The sequence below is a fragment of the Phascolarctos cinereus genome, unplaced genomic scaffold, assembly GCF_003287225.1.
Source record: "Phascolarctos cinereus isolate Bilbo 61053 unplaced genomic scaffold, phaCin_HiC Scaffold_5;HRSCAF=322, whole genome shotgun sequence".
Lineage (NCBI taxonomy): Eukaryota > Metazoa > Chordata > Mammalia > Diprotodontia > Phascolarctidae > Phascolarctos > Phascolarctos cinereus.
Window position 1 is genome coordinate 443,307,285 of NW_027555958.1, and position 15,863 is coordinate 443,323,147.

At 39.4% G+C, this 15,863-nt stretch overlaps 1 protein-coding gene across 1 annotated transcript in view; it reads right to left on the reverse strand.

Annotated features, from left to right (window-relative positions):
- Nucleotides 1-15,863, reverse strand: part of HFM1 (helicase for meiosis 1) — a 140,519-nt gene that overhangs the window by 16,129 nt on the left and 108,527 nt on the right. Inside the window, exons 36-37 of the mRNA XM_078156573.1 lie at nucleotides 2,919-3,164; nucleotides 175-259 (exon numbers count right to left, since the gene is read on the reverse strand). Of these exons, the coding sequence (XP_078012699.1) occupies nucleotides 175-259; nucleotides 2,919-3,164 (331 nt within the window). The remainder of the gene's footprint in view (nucleotides 1-174; nucleotides 260-2,918; nucleotides 3,165-15,863) is intronic.

Below are 15,863 nucleotides of genomic sequence, written 5' to 3' on the forward strand. Positions count from 1 at the left end.
AAGTAATGAAGCCTTCATTTTTTCTAAGTGCTCTAAAATCAATCTGCTTTAGATTAAACAGTCATAGCATCATAGCATGACCTCTGTGAGCTGGTATTTCTCTGATTCCATTTAAAATTTCATTTCAGAAGGAAATAAGTTGTCAAAAGTCCTATGAAATGTTCTAAAACTTGCCTATTTGAAGTTCCCCTTTGGAATCTGTCCTGTGTCTTTCCGAGAGGTGGCCCACGTCCCAAGGCACTGGGAAGCAAAGGGTTTCCTGTATAAGGAATATTATTAATAAGAATATCTTTAGTAAAATACCAGCAAACAGCTGAATGAGACTTTTCACTAGGTTCCAGAAGTAGTGTCTCCAACAGATGTACTCAGTTTAAAGGAAGGAATAGATTCCTTTTTCACATTAATCAAATTTAATTTGCAAAGAGAAAGAGAGAGGTGCTGAGAATCTAAAGTAAGTGCAAACTGTAAAATATACAGGTTAGCTTGTTAGTCACTGTGGTAAAAGGTCTCAAGTTTCTTTTAAATATCTGTAAAGAGAATTAAAACCAGATAGGAAAACATTGCTTTATTTACTATCATTTTGTGGTCCATGTGAAAGATTAAGTCATGGTTCATTCCGCATTTTCAATGTTCTACAAGGTATGGAGAGCATTTAAAGCAAGTGAAAACTCCAAGGTGTTTCCAAAGTCTCAGTGAGGCGTTCAGCTTAACCAGCTTTACTAGCTTGGAACAGCACCAGAACTGTGGGGACACCTTGAACTCACCAAGAGCATGAGAGGACAGAGCTTTCCAGTGACCAGGCCACTCTTTGGCAGGGCTGCACTAACTACTCAACCTCTCCAGGCCTCAGTTTCCCCATCTTTAAAAATGAGGGAACTGGACGAGACGTTCCTTCTGGCTTTAGCTCTGAGGTGTGAGACCCCAGGGAAGCTGCCTTTCTTCCTGGGTTTTCAGGGTCCTCATGTGCAAAGTTGTGGGTATTGGATGGAGGGCTGGGCCTGGAGGCAGCAGGATTTGGATTCAAGTCTTGTCTTAGACACACACTAGCTGTATGATGACGGGCATATGGCTTCATCTGTCAGTGCCCTAGTATTAGTGCCTGCTAAAACTATATTTAAGGTATGGATGAGTGGTTGATCGGTATTGGTAATGGGAATTTCCACACCAAGAAATTCTCATATGGATGAAATCAGAGGTCTGGAGAGATATAAGGGGCTTGACTTTTGAGGAGGGACAGGGTGAAAGGAGGGAGAATAGAATAAACAGGGCTTAGAGGGAATAGGATAGAGGGAAATACAGTTAGCAATAGTAACTGTGAAAAAAAGTTTAAAGCAAGTTTTTTCTGATAAAGGCCTCATTTCTTTTTTTTTTTTAATTTTTAGGCAATTGGGGTTAAGTGACTTGCCCAGGATCACACAGCTAGTAAACGTAAAGTGTTTGATGTGAGCTCGGATTATGAACTCAGGTCTCCTGAATTCAGGGCTGGTGCTCTAACCACTGCGCCACCTAGCTGCTCCTAAAGGCCTCATTTCTCAAACATATAGAGAACTGAGTCAAATTTGTAAAAATAATAGCCATTCCACAATTGATAAGTGATCCAAAGGTATGATCAGTTTTCAGATGAAGTAATCAAAGCTATCTATAGCTATGTGAAAAAAATATTCTAACTCACTATTGATTGGAGAAATGCAAATTAAAACAATTCTGAGGTACTACCTCATACCTATTAGATTGTCTAATAGGACAGAAAAGGTAAATGACAAATACTGGAGGGGATGTGGGAAAAATGAGACATTAATGCATTGTTGGTGAAACTGTGAACTGATTCAACCATTCCATAGAGCAACTTGGAACTATGCCCAAAGGGCTATAAAACTAGGCATATCCTTTGACCTAGAAATACTATTACTAGGTCTGTATCCCAAAAGAGATAAAAAACAAAAAGGAAAAGGACCTACATGTACAAAAACATTTATAGCAGCTCTTTTCTGGGGGTAAAGAATTAGAAATTGAGGGGATGCCCATCAATTGGGGAATGGCTGAGCAAGTTGTGGTATGTGATTACAAAAATATTACTGTACTATAAGAAATGATGAGTAGGATGCTCTCAGAAAAACCTTGAAAAACTTGCATGGGCTGATGCAAAGTGAAATGTACTGTGTACAAAGTAACAGCAATATTGTAAGATGATCAGCTATGAATGACTTAGCTATTCTCAGCAATACAATGATCCAAGACAACTCTGAAGAACTTATGATGAAAAATGTTATCCATACCCAGAGAAAGAACTGATGATGTCTGAATACAGATTGAATCATACTTTTTTTTTACTTTCTCTATTTATTTTATTTTATTTTAATTTTATTCTCTATTTACTTTCTCTGTTTTCTTTCACAACATGAGTATTATGGATATGTTTTGCCTGACTACACATGTATAATCTATATCAAATTGCTTGCCTTCTGGGGGGGGGGAGGGAGGAAAGGAGAGAATTTGGAACTCAAAGCTTTAAAAACAAATTGTTAAAAATTGTTTTTACATGTAGCCGAAGAAAAATAAAATACTAAATAAATAAAAATAAAGTAAAAAATAAAGTAAAAAAAAAGAGAATGAGAAAAAAAGAAATATAAGGGGTTTGGATTAAATGACATCAAAGGTTTATTCCAGATGCACATTTCTTGATTCTAAGAGTGGTTTTTATGAAATAATCTTGGAGTAGTATCTAGCCATCAGCCAAAAATTACTATGTGTCAAAAATAATATTTTTGATTCACTATCATCACAATATTAACATTTTATGAGTTTCTTGAACCTAAACCTCTATTTAGAAAATAAGTGAAAGCTAGTTTATAAAAGCTAAACTAAATAGCTATTCCAATAAATATTTAGCAAATTATTTTATGCTGAAACAGTTTTACCTGGAGTTTTGGTGTTCTCCATGTGGGTTAAGAAGTTACTCGCATGTATTAATTTTTCATCATTGAAATCATCCCAAACTTCATCTCCCAATTCAAAGTTCACATTCAAAGAGTCTGAAAACCGAGAGCTATTTTTATCTGCATCCGTCAAATTATGCATTAGGGAACTATTAAGATTTCTGTTGGAGAGTACTCTGTGCGGGCTTTCTTCATTTAAAGTAGGACAACATTTCCATGTGGAAAAATCTGCGAATAAGAAAGAAGAGGCAATCATTCAATCTACAACAAATAAATAAGTAAAAAGGCTATTAACATCACTGTCTCAAAGATGCAAATTTTAAAAGGCCTGAACACCTCACACAAGCATTGTGCTAAACTAATATTGTCAGTAATCAATCAATTAAGTAAGCAAGCAAGAATTAATTAAGTGCCTCCTGTGTGCCAGGCACTGTGCTGGGGTTACAAAAACAGAAGGGAAGGTCTCTACTTTCCGGAGCTGAGACACATGTACATTTATAGGTATAGACAAAACACACAGGAAGCAGATAGCAGTACAGCAGTGGCCCCTCTGGGGATAATCCCTCTCTCCACTGACACTTGGGGGCTGGATCTCTCTGAGGACAATTATTCCAGCTTCAAGGTACTCTGTAGGTCTGTATTCCTGAAACTACAACTCTCAAGCATCTACTGGTATGTTCACCTTTAATAGTCAGTGAACTGATAAAATTAGCTCTAAGCAAAGGCATTTACTAAAATGGCACAGAATGAATAGTAATAACAAAACTTTTATTTATAATCCTGGGGCATTTCTACTACATATATACACGGTGTCAGTGGGAAGACAAAGAGTATATTAGAAGAGAGGCATATATAAAGGGAAACTTTTGTGATGTGGCTTAAAAAAAAAGAAATATATGTTAAATTTAACATGATAATAACAAAATTGCTCTGTTTGTATCCCCATCTGGACTTCTTTTAAATTCTGTGCATTTAAAAATTGTTGTGATGCTCTTTTTTCCATGTCTGTCACTACCCATTAACACACTTTCCTACCCAAGCCTCCTGCCCCCTAGTATATGCCCTCTCTCAAAACAACTACGTACAGTCAAGTCAAATGTGTACAGATCAGTGTATTGGCCATGTCTGGGAATGTACTCTGTCTTATCATGTGCCTCTCATCAATCAGCTCCAAGAGGTGGGAGACACATTTCCTCATCAGTCTTTTGAAGTCATCATTGGTAGCTGCTTTAGGGAGGTATTTCCCCAAATATTCTAACCCTTGTTTCAATATAAATTCTTATCTTAGCCATACTGGTGAAAATTATCTTTCTTTTGTCTTCTAATTGTTTTAATATGATCTCTTATATTTTAGGTCATGTATTCATTTAAGGTTTATTGGATGTATATGGTAGATAGACGATGTTGGTTTAAATCTGATTTCTGCCAGACTGCTATTCAGATTTCCCAATTATTTTTGTGGAAAAAAAAAGGAGTCTTTGCCTCAGTGGGATTGTCTTTGGGTTTACTTAACATCATGTTCCTATGTTTTATTACTTCTGGTTCTTGTTTATATAATATGTTTTGTTGTTCAACTTTTTTATTTTTTAACCAAATTGTTTTGGTGATTACTGCTTTAAATTCAATGAGGAAATGAAATATTAGGACTAAGTCAAAGCCTGATCAGGGGAAGAATAAATGAAATATTTACTATTAAAAACAACTGACCTACCAAACAAGGCAAGGAGAGTTAATTTAAGAATCAATAGGCTTCCTGAAAATTGTGACCAAAAACCCAATTGCACATCATACTTCAAGAAATTACAAAAGAAGATTGTCTAGAAATAAGAAAGCCAGATGGCAAAATGAAAATGCAAAGAATTCTCCATCGACTTCCTGAAAAGAAGCCCAAAAGGCAAAGACTCAGGAATGGCATAGCCAAAATCCAGGGCTTTGCCATCAAAGCAAAAATACTACAAAGTAGTTTTTTTTAAAAAAAGTGAGAGGAAAGGAAATGGAAGCACTAAATGTAGATTTTTTTTTTAAAGGAAGCTGGCCTTTGAGGAGAGACATCAGATGACAGCTGGAAGGCATGGTTTGATCAAATAAGAAAATCTTTAAGGACAGGGGAGATTGGGCATGTTTGTAGGCAGAAAGGAAGGATTCAGCAGCTAGGGAGAGACTGAAGAATTGAAAAAGAGTAGGGATGACAGCGGATGGGGCAATTTGCCTGAGAAGATAGAAATGTGTGGGATCAATGAATGGTACATGTAGAGGTACTGGCCTGGGTAAGGAGAAGGACCACCTATACATCACAGACTGGAGTTAAGAAGGAGATTGCAGGGCAAGATGTGAACGGGGTGTGAGATGAGAAGAAGGGGAGAAGGTGAAGAGCTTCAGTTTTCTTGAGTATGAGATGAAGCCTTCGCCTGAGAGCCCAGGGAGAGGGTGTTGTGGGAAGCTTGAAGAGAGAAAAGACAATCCAGAGAAGCCACTGTGACAACTTGAATAGAGAACCAATTAAAGAGGAATAAAATAATTGTCTTGCTGTGGTGAGGGCTCTGTGGAGATTAGAAAACATGAATGTGTATGGACCAGTCAGTACAGTTTTGCTAATCAACAACAATTTATTAGGAATTTTCTATATGCCAGACGCTGTGCTAAGCATGGGTCCAAAGAAAGGCAAAGACACAGTCCCTGCCCTCAAGGAGCTCACCTTCTAATGGGGGAGACAGCATGCAAACAACCAGGTACATTCAAGATACGTACAGAGTAGACAGAAGACAATCTCAGAAGGAAGGCACTAGCAAGAACTAGAGGTGGGGGATGGGAAGGAGGGCAGAGAAAGACTGATTGTAGAAGATGGGATTCGAGCTTAGTCTGGAGGAAAGTCGGGAGGCAGAGGTGAGGAGGAACGGCATTCTGGATATGGAGGACAGCTCGTGAAAAGCTCCTCCAGCTCTGTTTACCAGCACGTGAGTAGGAACGGAAAAGGCCAAATAGGCGGAGTAACAGAGCTGACAATCTGTGATTGATGACTGCAAGGGAACAAAGGCTAGGGAAGTGGAAGGAAGTAAAGACTTGCACTGGTTTACCAGTCAGTGGAAACCCAGTCTCCAGTGGGTTAAGACTCGAAAAAGAAAGAGTAGGGTGATGGCCCTAGGCAATGCTAAGACGCTTGCATGCAGAATAAATGTATAGTATTTATCTGTACTCTCTTCATTGTGGTGTGGAGGTGGCCTGTGTTTTTGGGAATCTTCCAGCAAAGCACAAGCTTTAGCTGCTCCTCCCAAGTTGGAAATAGTTTGGGTATGAGTCCAGTAATAGACTGTATACCAGGCATCTAAGATCTAACAGCTAAATTGGCTAATGTGTTGTATTTCTTATTTGGATTTGTTTTGTTTTGTTTTGTTTTTCTTTTTTGGTTAGGCAATTGGGTTCAAGTGACTTGCCCAGGGTCACACAGCTAGTTAAGTGTCAAGTGTTTGGTCTGAGGCCGGATTTAAACTCAGGTCCTCCTGACTTCAGGGCCAGTGCTCTATCCACTGCGCCACCTCGCTGCCCCTTGTATTTCTTATTTGAGAACTGTTCATAACCTCTGACCACTTATCTGTTGGGGAATAGTTCTTATTCTTATGTATTGCTGCCTGATAAAGAATATTCCAGCCATAGTAATTCTCAAAGACTCACTATGGGTTGCTTCCTGTATCACTTCTCTCACACTGATTTTGACATCACCTGTTCTGAACCTTGAAGTTGGGGTCATGTGGGCTTACTCTCTCTTCATCAAGACCACAAACTTGGGCAAGGAGAAGGTCCACCTCTAACTTAGAGGCTTCAGAAGCAAAGGGGAAAATGGAGATGCTGAAGTAGGGTTTTGAGGTTGTAGAAGAGAAAGAAGAGGAAGGCTATGATAGCCTTGACTCTCTCAGTAAAGTAGGAGATAAGATCCTGTGTTAGCAGGGGAAGCGGAGAAGCTGGTATATGAGATCGAAAAACAGAGGTTTCAAATAGCTGTTGTAGAGGGACAGAAAGAGTTCAGTTCACTCCCCTTTTTTTCAGCTGACAAGTGGGAAGCTTTTTTTTTTAACAAGACTGGCAGCAGAATTTCTTGTTATAATACATGAACTCTCATTTAAAATTTTTTTTAAAATTTATTTATTTTTAGTTTTCAACATTCACTTCCACAAGATTTTGAGTTTCAAATTTTCTCCCCATCTCATCCCACCCCCCAATCCCAAGATGGCATGCATTCTGCATACCCCTTCCTCTAATCTGCCCTCCCTTCTATCTCTCCCTCCCTTCTCTTATCTCCTTCCCCTTCTATTTTCCTGTAGGGCAGGATACATTTCTATATCCCATTTCCTGTATTTCGTATTTCCTAGTTGTATGTGAAAGCAATTTTTTTAACATGTGTTTTTAAAACTTTGGGTTCCAAATTTTCTCACTTCCTTCCTCCCCACCCATCCTCACTGAAAAGGCAAGCAATTCAATACAGGTTACACACGTGTAGTCATGCAAAACACTTCCACAGTAGTCATGGGGTGAAAAACTAAGTATATTTCCCTTCATCCTATCCTGCCCCCATTAATTTTATTCTCTCTTTTGACCCTGTCCCTCCTCAGAAGTGTTTGCTTCTGATTACCCCCTTCCCCAATCTGGCCTCCCCTCTATCAACCATCCTCCTGCTCTCTTGCCCCTTCCCCCACTATTTTCCTGTAGGGTAAGATAGATTTCCATACCCTGTTGAGTGTGTATGTTATTCCCTCCTTAAGCCAAATCTGATGAGAATAAGATTCACTCATTCCCTTTTACTTTCCCCCGTTTCCCCTCCACTGTAAAAGACTTTTCTTGTGTTTCATGTGAGATAATTTACCCCATTCTACCTCTCCCTTTTTCCTTCTCCCAGTATAATCCTTTCTCACCCCTTAATTTTATTCTCCAGATATCACCCCTTCATCTTCAACTCACCCTGTGCCCTCTATCTATCTATTAATTTATCTACATACATATAATTTTTTCCCCTCTAACTACCCTAATACTGACAAAGGTCTCATGAGTTACAAATATCATCTTTCCATGCAGGAATGTAAACAGTTCAATCTTAATTAAGTCTCTTATGATTTCTCTTTCCTTTTTACCTCTTCATGTTTCACTTGAGTCTTGTATTTGAAAGTCAAATTTTCTATTCAGCTCTGGTCTTTTCATCAAGAATGCTTGAAAGTCCTCTATTTCACTGAATGACCATTTTTTCCCCTGAAGGATTATACTCAGTTTTGCTGGGTATGTTATTCTTGGCTGTAATCCTATCTCCTTTGCCCTCCGGAATATTATATTCCATGCCCTGCGGTCTCTTAATGTAGAAGCCGCTAAATCTCGTGTTAACCTAATTGTGTTTCCACAATACTTGAATTGTTTCTTTCTGGCTGCTTGAAATATTTTCTCCTTGACCTGGGAACTTTGGAATTTGGCTACAATATTCCTAGGAGTTTTCCTTTGGGGATCTCTTTCAGGAGGAGATTGTGGATTCTTTCAATTTCTATTTTGCCCTCTGGTTCTAATATTCAGGGCAGTTTTCCTTGATAATTTCTTGAAAGATGATGTCTAGGCTCTTTTTTTGATCATGGCTTTCAGATAGTCCAATAATTTTTAAATTCTCTCTCCTGGATCTATTTTCCAGGTCAGTTGTTTTTCCAATGAGATATTTCACATTATTTTTATTTTTTCATTATTTTGGTTTTGTTTTACAATGTCTTGATTTCTCATAAAGTCATTTTATACTTCATTATAATTTTTAAAGAAGTACTTTCTTCAGTAAGCTTTTGGACTTCCTTTTCCATTTGGCCAATTTTGCTTTTTAGGGCATTCTTCTCCTCATTGGCTCTTTGGACCTCTTTTGCCATTTGGGTTAGGTTGTTTTTTAAGGTGTTATTTTCTTCAGTATTTTTTGGGTCTCCTTTAGCAAGCTGTTGACTTGTTTTTCATGATTTTCTTGCCACTTCACTCTTCAGTTTTTCCTCTACTTCTCTTACTTGCTTCTCAAAATCCCTTTTGAGCTCTTCCGTGGCCTAGGATGGATTCATATTTTTCTTGGAGGCTTTGGATGTAGGAGCTTTGACTTTGTTGTCTTCTGGTTGTATGTTTTGATCTTCGTCACCAAAGAAAGATGTGTGTCTGATTTCTTTTTGTGCTACTTGCTCATGATCCCAGCCAATTACTTGAGTTTTAAACTCTTTGTTAAGGTAGGGGTCTGTTTCCAATGTGGAGAATGTGCTATCCCAAGCTTTGGGGGTTTTGTACAGCTGATTTCAGAGATATTTCTAGGGACCTGTAAATTTTCAGTTCTTCCAAGGTGCTATGATCAAGGGTGGGGTGTTTACTCGTTTCCTGGCCTGTGCTCTGGTCTATGAGTGACCACAAGCACTCTTTTCTGCCTTGGAACTGTGAGAGGATTTACTCTGTACCACCACCACAAGCTCCACCACACCAGCACTCCTCCTCACCCCAGGACCACCACCCAGAACTGTGACCCAGATCCAAGCACAGGCAAAGCAAGAGAATCCTGCACCAGCAGAGAGATCCCCACAACCCTCCTCTCATCAGCCACTCGATTTCCCCTCAGCCTGTGGGCCAGAAGCTCTGGAAGCAGAGGCCGCCCCAGGGCTGAGCTTGGGGACTGAGGCTGACTTTGTGCTTCTCTCTCTCTCACTGTAGACACAGACTTTTCCCACTGACCTTCTAAGTTGTCTTTGGCATTAGTGGGTTGAGAAGTCTGGAAACTGCCACAGCTACCTGTGATTCAGTCCTCTGAAGCTGTTCCAGGTTCGCCGAAGCCTGTCTTGCCTGCGCTCCCACTCCAAACTGTGCTCCTCTCCTGGCTCAGCTTGATAGACCTTTCTGATCAACCATAAAAGCTGTCTCGGGCTGTAAATTTGTTTCACTCCATCTTCTTGTGGGTTCTGCTGCTTTAGAATTTGTTTAGATTTTTTTATAAGCATTTGGAGGGGTTTAGAGGAGAGCTCAAGCAAGTCACTGCTTTTACTCCACCATCTTGGCTCTGCCCCCAAAATCTCATTTTATAATACAAATTTTCAGAAAACCTCTGAGGCACTTAAATGAACTACAGCATCCCTTGAAGTTGGCACAAAGGAGTTGGAAACCTTTTAAGGACATACCAACATGCCACGGGCTGGATTTCCAAAGCCATTTATTATCCAAAAGGCAGCAAGGACTAAAAACTAGGAGACCTGAGTTCTGGTCCTGGAACTGCAACTACCTATCCATTCCTAGCAGGTCACCTTGAACAAACTGCCTACCCTTTATTGTCTCAGTTTTCTCATCTGTAACATGAGGCATTTCACTAATGATTCCTATGACCCCGTCTAGCTTCCAAGATTCTATGACTTAACAATCGTTGTTCCGTCATTTCAGTCATGTCCAAATGCCCATGACTCTATCTGGGGTTTTCTTGGTAAGAGATACTGGAGTGGTTTACCATTTCCTTCTCCAGCTCATTTTACAAATGAGGAAACTGAGGCAAGCAGGGTTAAGTGACTTGCCCAGGGTCACACAGCTAATTATCTGAGGCTGCATGTGAACTTGGGTCTTCCTGACTCCACATCTAGCACTTTATTTACTGTGCTATTAACTAATCTACTATAGCTGTTAATTAGGTTACAAACTCTACAAGGGCATATATATACCTTATCAAATACAAACTTTGTCTTTCCTCCTACATCTACCTAGCACAGTGTTCTGCACATAGCAAGGGAGGAATGAATATTTGTTGAATTTGCTCATTTGATTTGTTGAAGGAGGCAAGAAAGCAGTAATATGGGGAACAATAAATTGAACAGATACATTGTATATACGTGTACATGTATATGTACGAAAAATGAAAAGAGTGCCAACAATTAAAGACAATGAAGGAAGCTCTCTTTCCACATCCTCTCTTTTATGTTGTTTTTACTCAGGTTTGGAGCAAAGTGGGCAAACACTTTAAAGTTCTAGGTGGAAACAATGGACTTTTCTTGATCATTTCTTGTGCCTAAGTAATTCTTCATAAAAATTAACCAGCTTGGGATAATAAAGATGTGGTATATATACTCTAATCATTGCCTGGCTGAGGTCTTAAAAAACAGCAGCTTAAGCACACATGAGGGGAGAAGATGCAGGTAAGAGGTTCACCTATAAGCCATTACCACCCATGTACTTTCTCTCTCTCTCTTTTTTTTTTCTATGGCTAGGCACTGGAGTTAAGTGACTTGCCCAGGGTCACACAGCTAATAAATGTCAAGTGTCTGAGACCAGATTTGAACTCAGGTCTTCCTGACTCCAGGGTCAGTGTTCTATCCACTGTTGCCACCTAACTGCCCCCACCCATGTACTGTTGAAATGCTTTCCTACCAGTTACATTTTACAAAGATGACAAACAGTTAAAGGATCTATGATTTCACCAGTTTGAGGAACTCCCTCTATTGACAGAATGCAGGCCACTTTTGACTCAGAAGACAAATCCTAGAGAATAGCCTGAAGCAGACATATCTGAAGTGACTTACCCAGGGTCAGAGAGTTAAAGTGCCAGAGGAAGGATCTAAACTCAGGTGTTTCTGAACCTAAGTCCAGCACTCTATCATGCTACTTCAACAATGTGACTTCAAGTAGATGATTTAATCCTACCCCACCAGCCCATGCGCTCTCCAAAAAGTTCAGCCAAATTCTGTGCTTACATACGGCAGGTAGGTGGGCAAGTACATGTGCCCCGGTTTTACAGAGGAAGAACATATGGAAACAGGCACTGTTATAAAAAATGTGACAGATTAGAAGACAATAAATCTAGATTATTCTTTGACTATTTACCAAAATCCAGACATATTTAGTAAAAAGGTACAGAATTATACTGGACTATTTTAGAGATATCCAAAGTGTGAAAAGTATTTCTAAAAATGTCTAATAAAGTCAAATTAAGTTTTACATATATACATGTATATATATATATATATATATATATATATATATATACACATACATATATTTAAAACTGCCTTAATCAGTAAACACAATACTACCGAGTAGAGATATAGAAACCAGGAACAACACTAGTTTAGAACATAAGCTCATCTGTAAAACTTTATGGAAGATTACAAGCACCATCACCCCAGAAAATAGTGAGAAGCAATACAGGGAAAAGGAGGTATAAAGAAAGTTTGACAAGAAACCAATTAGGCAAAGTCATTTCAAAAGTATTTAAAGATGAAACAGGAAGGACAACAAACAGCAAAAAATGGGGAAAAATCTATAAATATTTTCATACCAAATTCTTTTCACTATCAAGGACAGTGGAGCCACCACCTCATACTCCAACCTCAATCCCTGACCTGCTTCTTGGTGAAGAAGAAATGGCCCCTGACCATAATGAAGACAGAACCGCAGCTGGACTGGACAAAGTATACACAGGGAGTCTGTGCTACCAGTGACCTGACTTGGAGGGCACTGAGAGATTGAGTTCCCAGGTATTTAAAGAGGATACCGAAAGCTTTGCAAAATCTGGGACCTTATTATAACACACAAATTACTGACTCAGAGAATATCAATAACTACCAAACTGCACATATAATAATGAGAATAAATTATACATCTACACATCAAGGGCATCTTTGATGAAAGCATGAGAAAGGAATAGCCAGGCTTCTACAAACAGTATGTACACAAAGCAGACAGACCTCTACCTTTACAATCATATAGCTGAGTGAAAAGCACAAATGATATTTGGTAGTGCAAAATGCTACCTTTAAAGACTTTCTTTCAATTAGGTGTTTCCCGTGTACATGCCAAATTGTATAGGATACCCTTTATAACCAGATGTAACAAAGAGATAATAGTAATCTTTGATAACTGGTTACTACTATCAAATAAGGCACAAAATTAGAAGATGAATTCTTTTTTTTGTTTGTTTTTAGGCAATTGGGGTTAAGTGACTTGCCCAGGGTCACACAGCTAGTAAGTGTCAAGTGTTTGGTCTGAGGCCGGATTTGAACTCAGGTCTTCCTGACTTCGGGGCCGGTGCTCTATCCACTGCAGCACCACCTAGCTGCCCCCGAAGATGAATTCTTGCCAAAAATATTTGCCACTGTCATTTGGAGAATATATAACACAGAGAACAAATGGAAGCAAGATTCCCTATAAATCAGGCGTTCCTAAACATTTTTGTTACAGACCCCTTCAGCACTCTGGTGCCAAAGATTCCTTCTCAGAATAAAGCTTTCTAAATGTTAAAAAAAAAAAGTCATGGACCCCAGATTAAAAACCCCTGATTTGGATGGGTGGGGTCTTCCAAAATGCTCCTGTTTGTGGATGATTTTGATTCAACAGGAACGCTGCAGAACTTCCCCAGTGACATCCATAATCCCTCAGAGGTACCTGGCCTATAGGCTGCCTTGAGAAGGGGACCTAAGTTGCTGAAGAACCTGGGAAGAAACACACTGACACATCCAGCCACCAGTATTCCATCCTAGCTAGGATAGGCAGTTGAATGGGCAGAGCTCATTTTTCAGTACATAGATGATGAAAAGATATAACAAATGAAAAATAAGTGGGGCCCAAAAGTAAACAGGAAAGTAAGAGCAGGCTAAATCATCTCTGGGAAACTCTTCAGGGCTTTTTGATAATTCCAAGCTTCTTCAAGAAACAAAGAGCTATCTTTAACACCATTATTCTTCCAATGATATTTCATGGCTGCAAGTCAGAGCACACCAAAGTTCTGGAAGGATAAAAATTTAGGGTCAACTAAAAAGCAATGCATTGGTATGTGTTGGATATGAGCATGCTACAACATATTATTAATGAAGAACTATGCCAGACGAGCTGGGTAAAGCATGTTATCTGATGCATGAGAACACATGAAGGATCTGTGGCTAGGCCAGCAGGGAGAAATCCTTGTCCAATAACTCCTTTCAGCAATACAGATTGACATCCATCTAGGACTTAGTAGAGAAGTCCTGGCAATTGCCTCAGATGCAAACAGGTTAAAGTCCAGGGATACAGAAGTAGTGAATGGAGGTTTTAAACCCCCCCACCAAATTCCACTGTGCTAACTTAGACAAAATGATGCGGTGAGATCAAGAGATGATGAATGGATGCCTATGTACTCGACTGGTTTCCACATGCAACAGTGGCTGCAATTGCTTGGTTCAGAGGCACTTGGCTGAGCAGGAAAGTGAATTACTCAATCTCTCTGGCCACCCTTGTGTGAGCAGAGTCACTATGGCCCAGCTCCTCTCTTCAGCTGTTCCAATGGGTACGACCTTCCTTTAGTCAGGGCCTTCACCCTTGCCTGGATGAAGCTTCCTGAACCTGCTGGGGGAAACCCTGACAGAACTATAAGATTACCTGAGGCCAATAAGGCACAGGAGCTCAGGTCTTCTGACCAAACCTCTTTCCCACTAATACTGCTATTTTGTTTATTCTTTGCCCAAGGGAATCCATGTTGGTCTGGATTCACATGGCTTAGCTTTTTTCCTCCTGCTTTTGAGAAGCTATAATAGTGCTTAACAATAACTAGTTCTTTTGGGACCCAACAAAGAAAACCTCCTGCACAGTCAACACTTTAGAGAGGTTCCTTCTCTTCCTCTGTGTAGCCAACCATAACCTCCCTCAAAACCATCCTTGAGCAAATGAGATTGTTGTTCAGTCATTTTTCAGTCCTGTGTGACTCTTTGTAAGGCCATTTGAGGTTTCTTGGCAGAGATAATGTCATGGTGCCATTTACCTCTCTGGATTATTTTACAGATGAGGAAACTGAGGCAGACCAGGTTAAGTGACTTGTTCAGGGTCACACAGCTAGTAAGTGTCTGAAGCTGGATAGAAGCTTATCACACACTGGGTTAATTGCAATTTGATCCTGATGCTAGTTTGTTATCAAGATACCAAAGGAAGGCTAGGTAAACAACATAAAATATAGTTTTAAAGAAACCGATTATCTTTGGAACAGATGGATCCCCTCCCTGGGAAGAGAAAAGAGAAAGGAGAGAAGAGACATCAATATCATCATTCTCAGCAAAGACTATTACAGTCTTTTTACTATTGGCTCCATGGAGCCAATACATGTAGTTCAGCCCCCAAATCACAGCAGTGGTACTGCTGGTCCCCAGAAGCTCCTCTTATTTCTCTCTCATTGTGCCATGGACAAGTCATGTCCTATCCCAAGTGAATTGCTCATCTCTCACTTCTTACAAGGCTTCATTTCCTTTCTTTAGGATGAGAGCATGAAGAAACTATCTTTTCAAATATGGTTACACAGGCATATTGTTTCCTGGGTCTGGAAAAATCCTCTGACTGCCAACAGACACAGTCTCCAGAGCTATAGGAATATCCTGGGTACACGAGTTGAACCACTTGTAAAAGACTTATGGGAAGATATGTACAAGAGTCACACAGGACAGGAAGGTAAGGATGGACTGTGATTTGCATTGTTGTAGGGAGTGCACACGTCAATAAGATTACAAGTGCACTGAATTATCGAAAAGGCATTCAAAATAAAATACTTACAAGCTTAAGCATGCAAACTGAATATACTTCTTTAGTTTTTCTTTGTTGATTACATGTGTTTATAAACATACATATATATTTATATGTAACCCCACATCCTCATATTTATCATTCACTTAGGTCAATGTATCCAGATCATATGTAGGGCATGTATTAAAATATGTTAGGCATCATAGAATCCTAGTTTAGCAAAATGTCAAGGAAAGGAATTTCTCCCTTTCCCAAGAGAAATAGCAGGATTTTTTGAAATATCAGATTATGAAATCTATCTCCCAAAGAACAGAAAGAAGGCCAGAAAAGCAGGACTGCTTTAAAAGCTACAAATTGGTCATATCAGATTCTTGAAAGAAAGTGAGCTGCTCATAACAGAGACCTGCACTTTTTAGTACAATCTTTCCCATT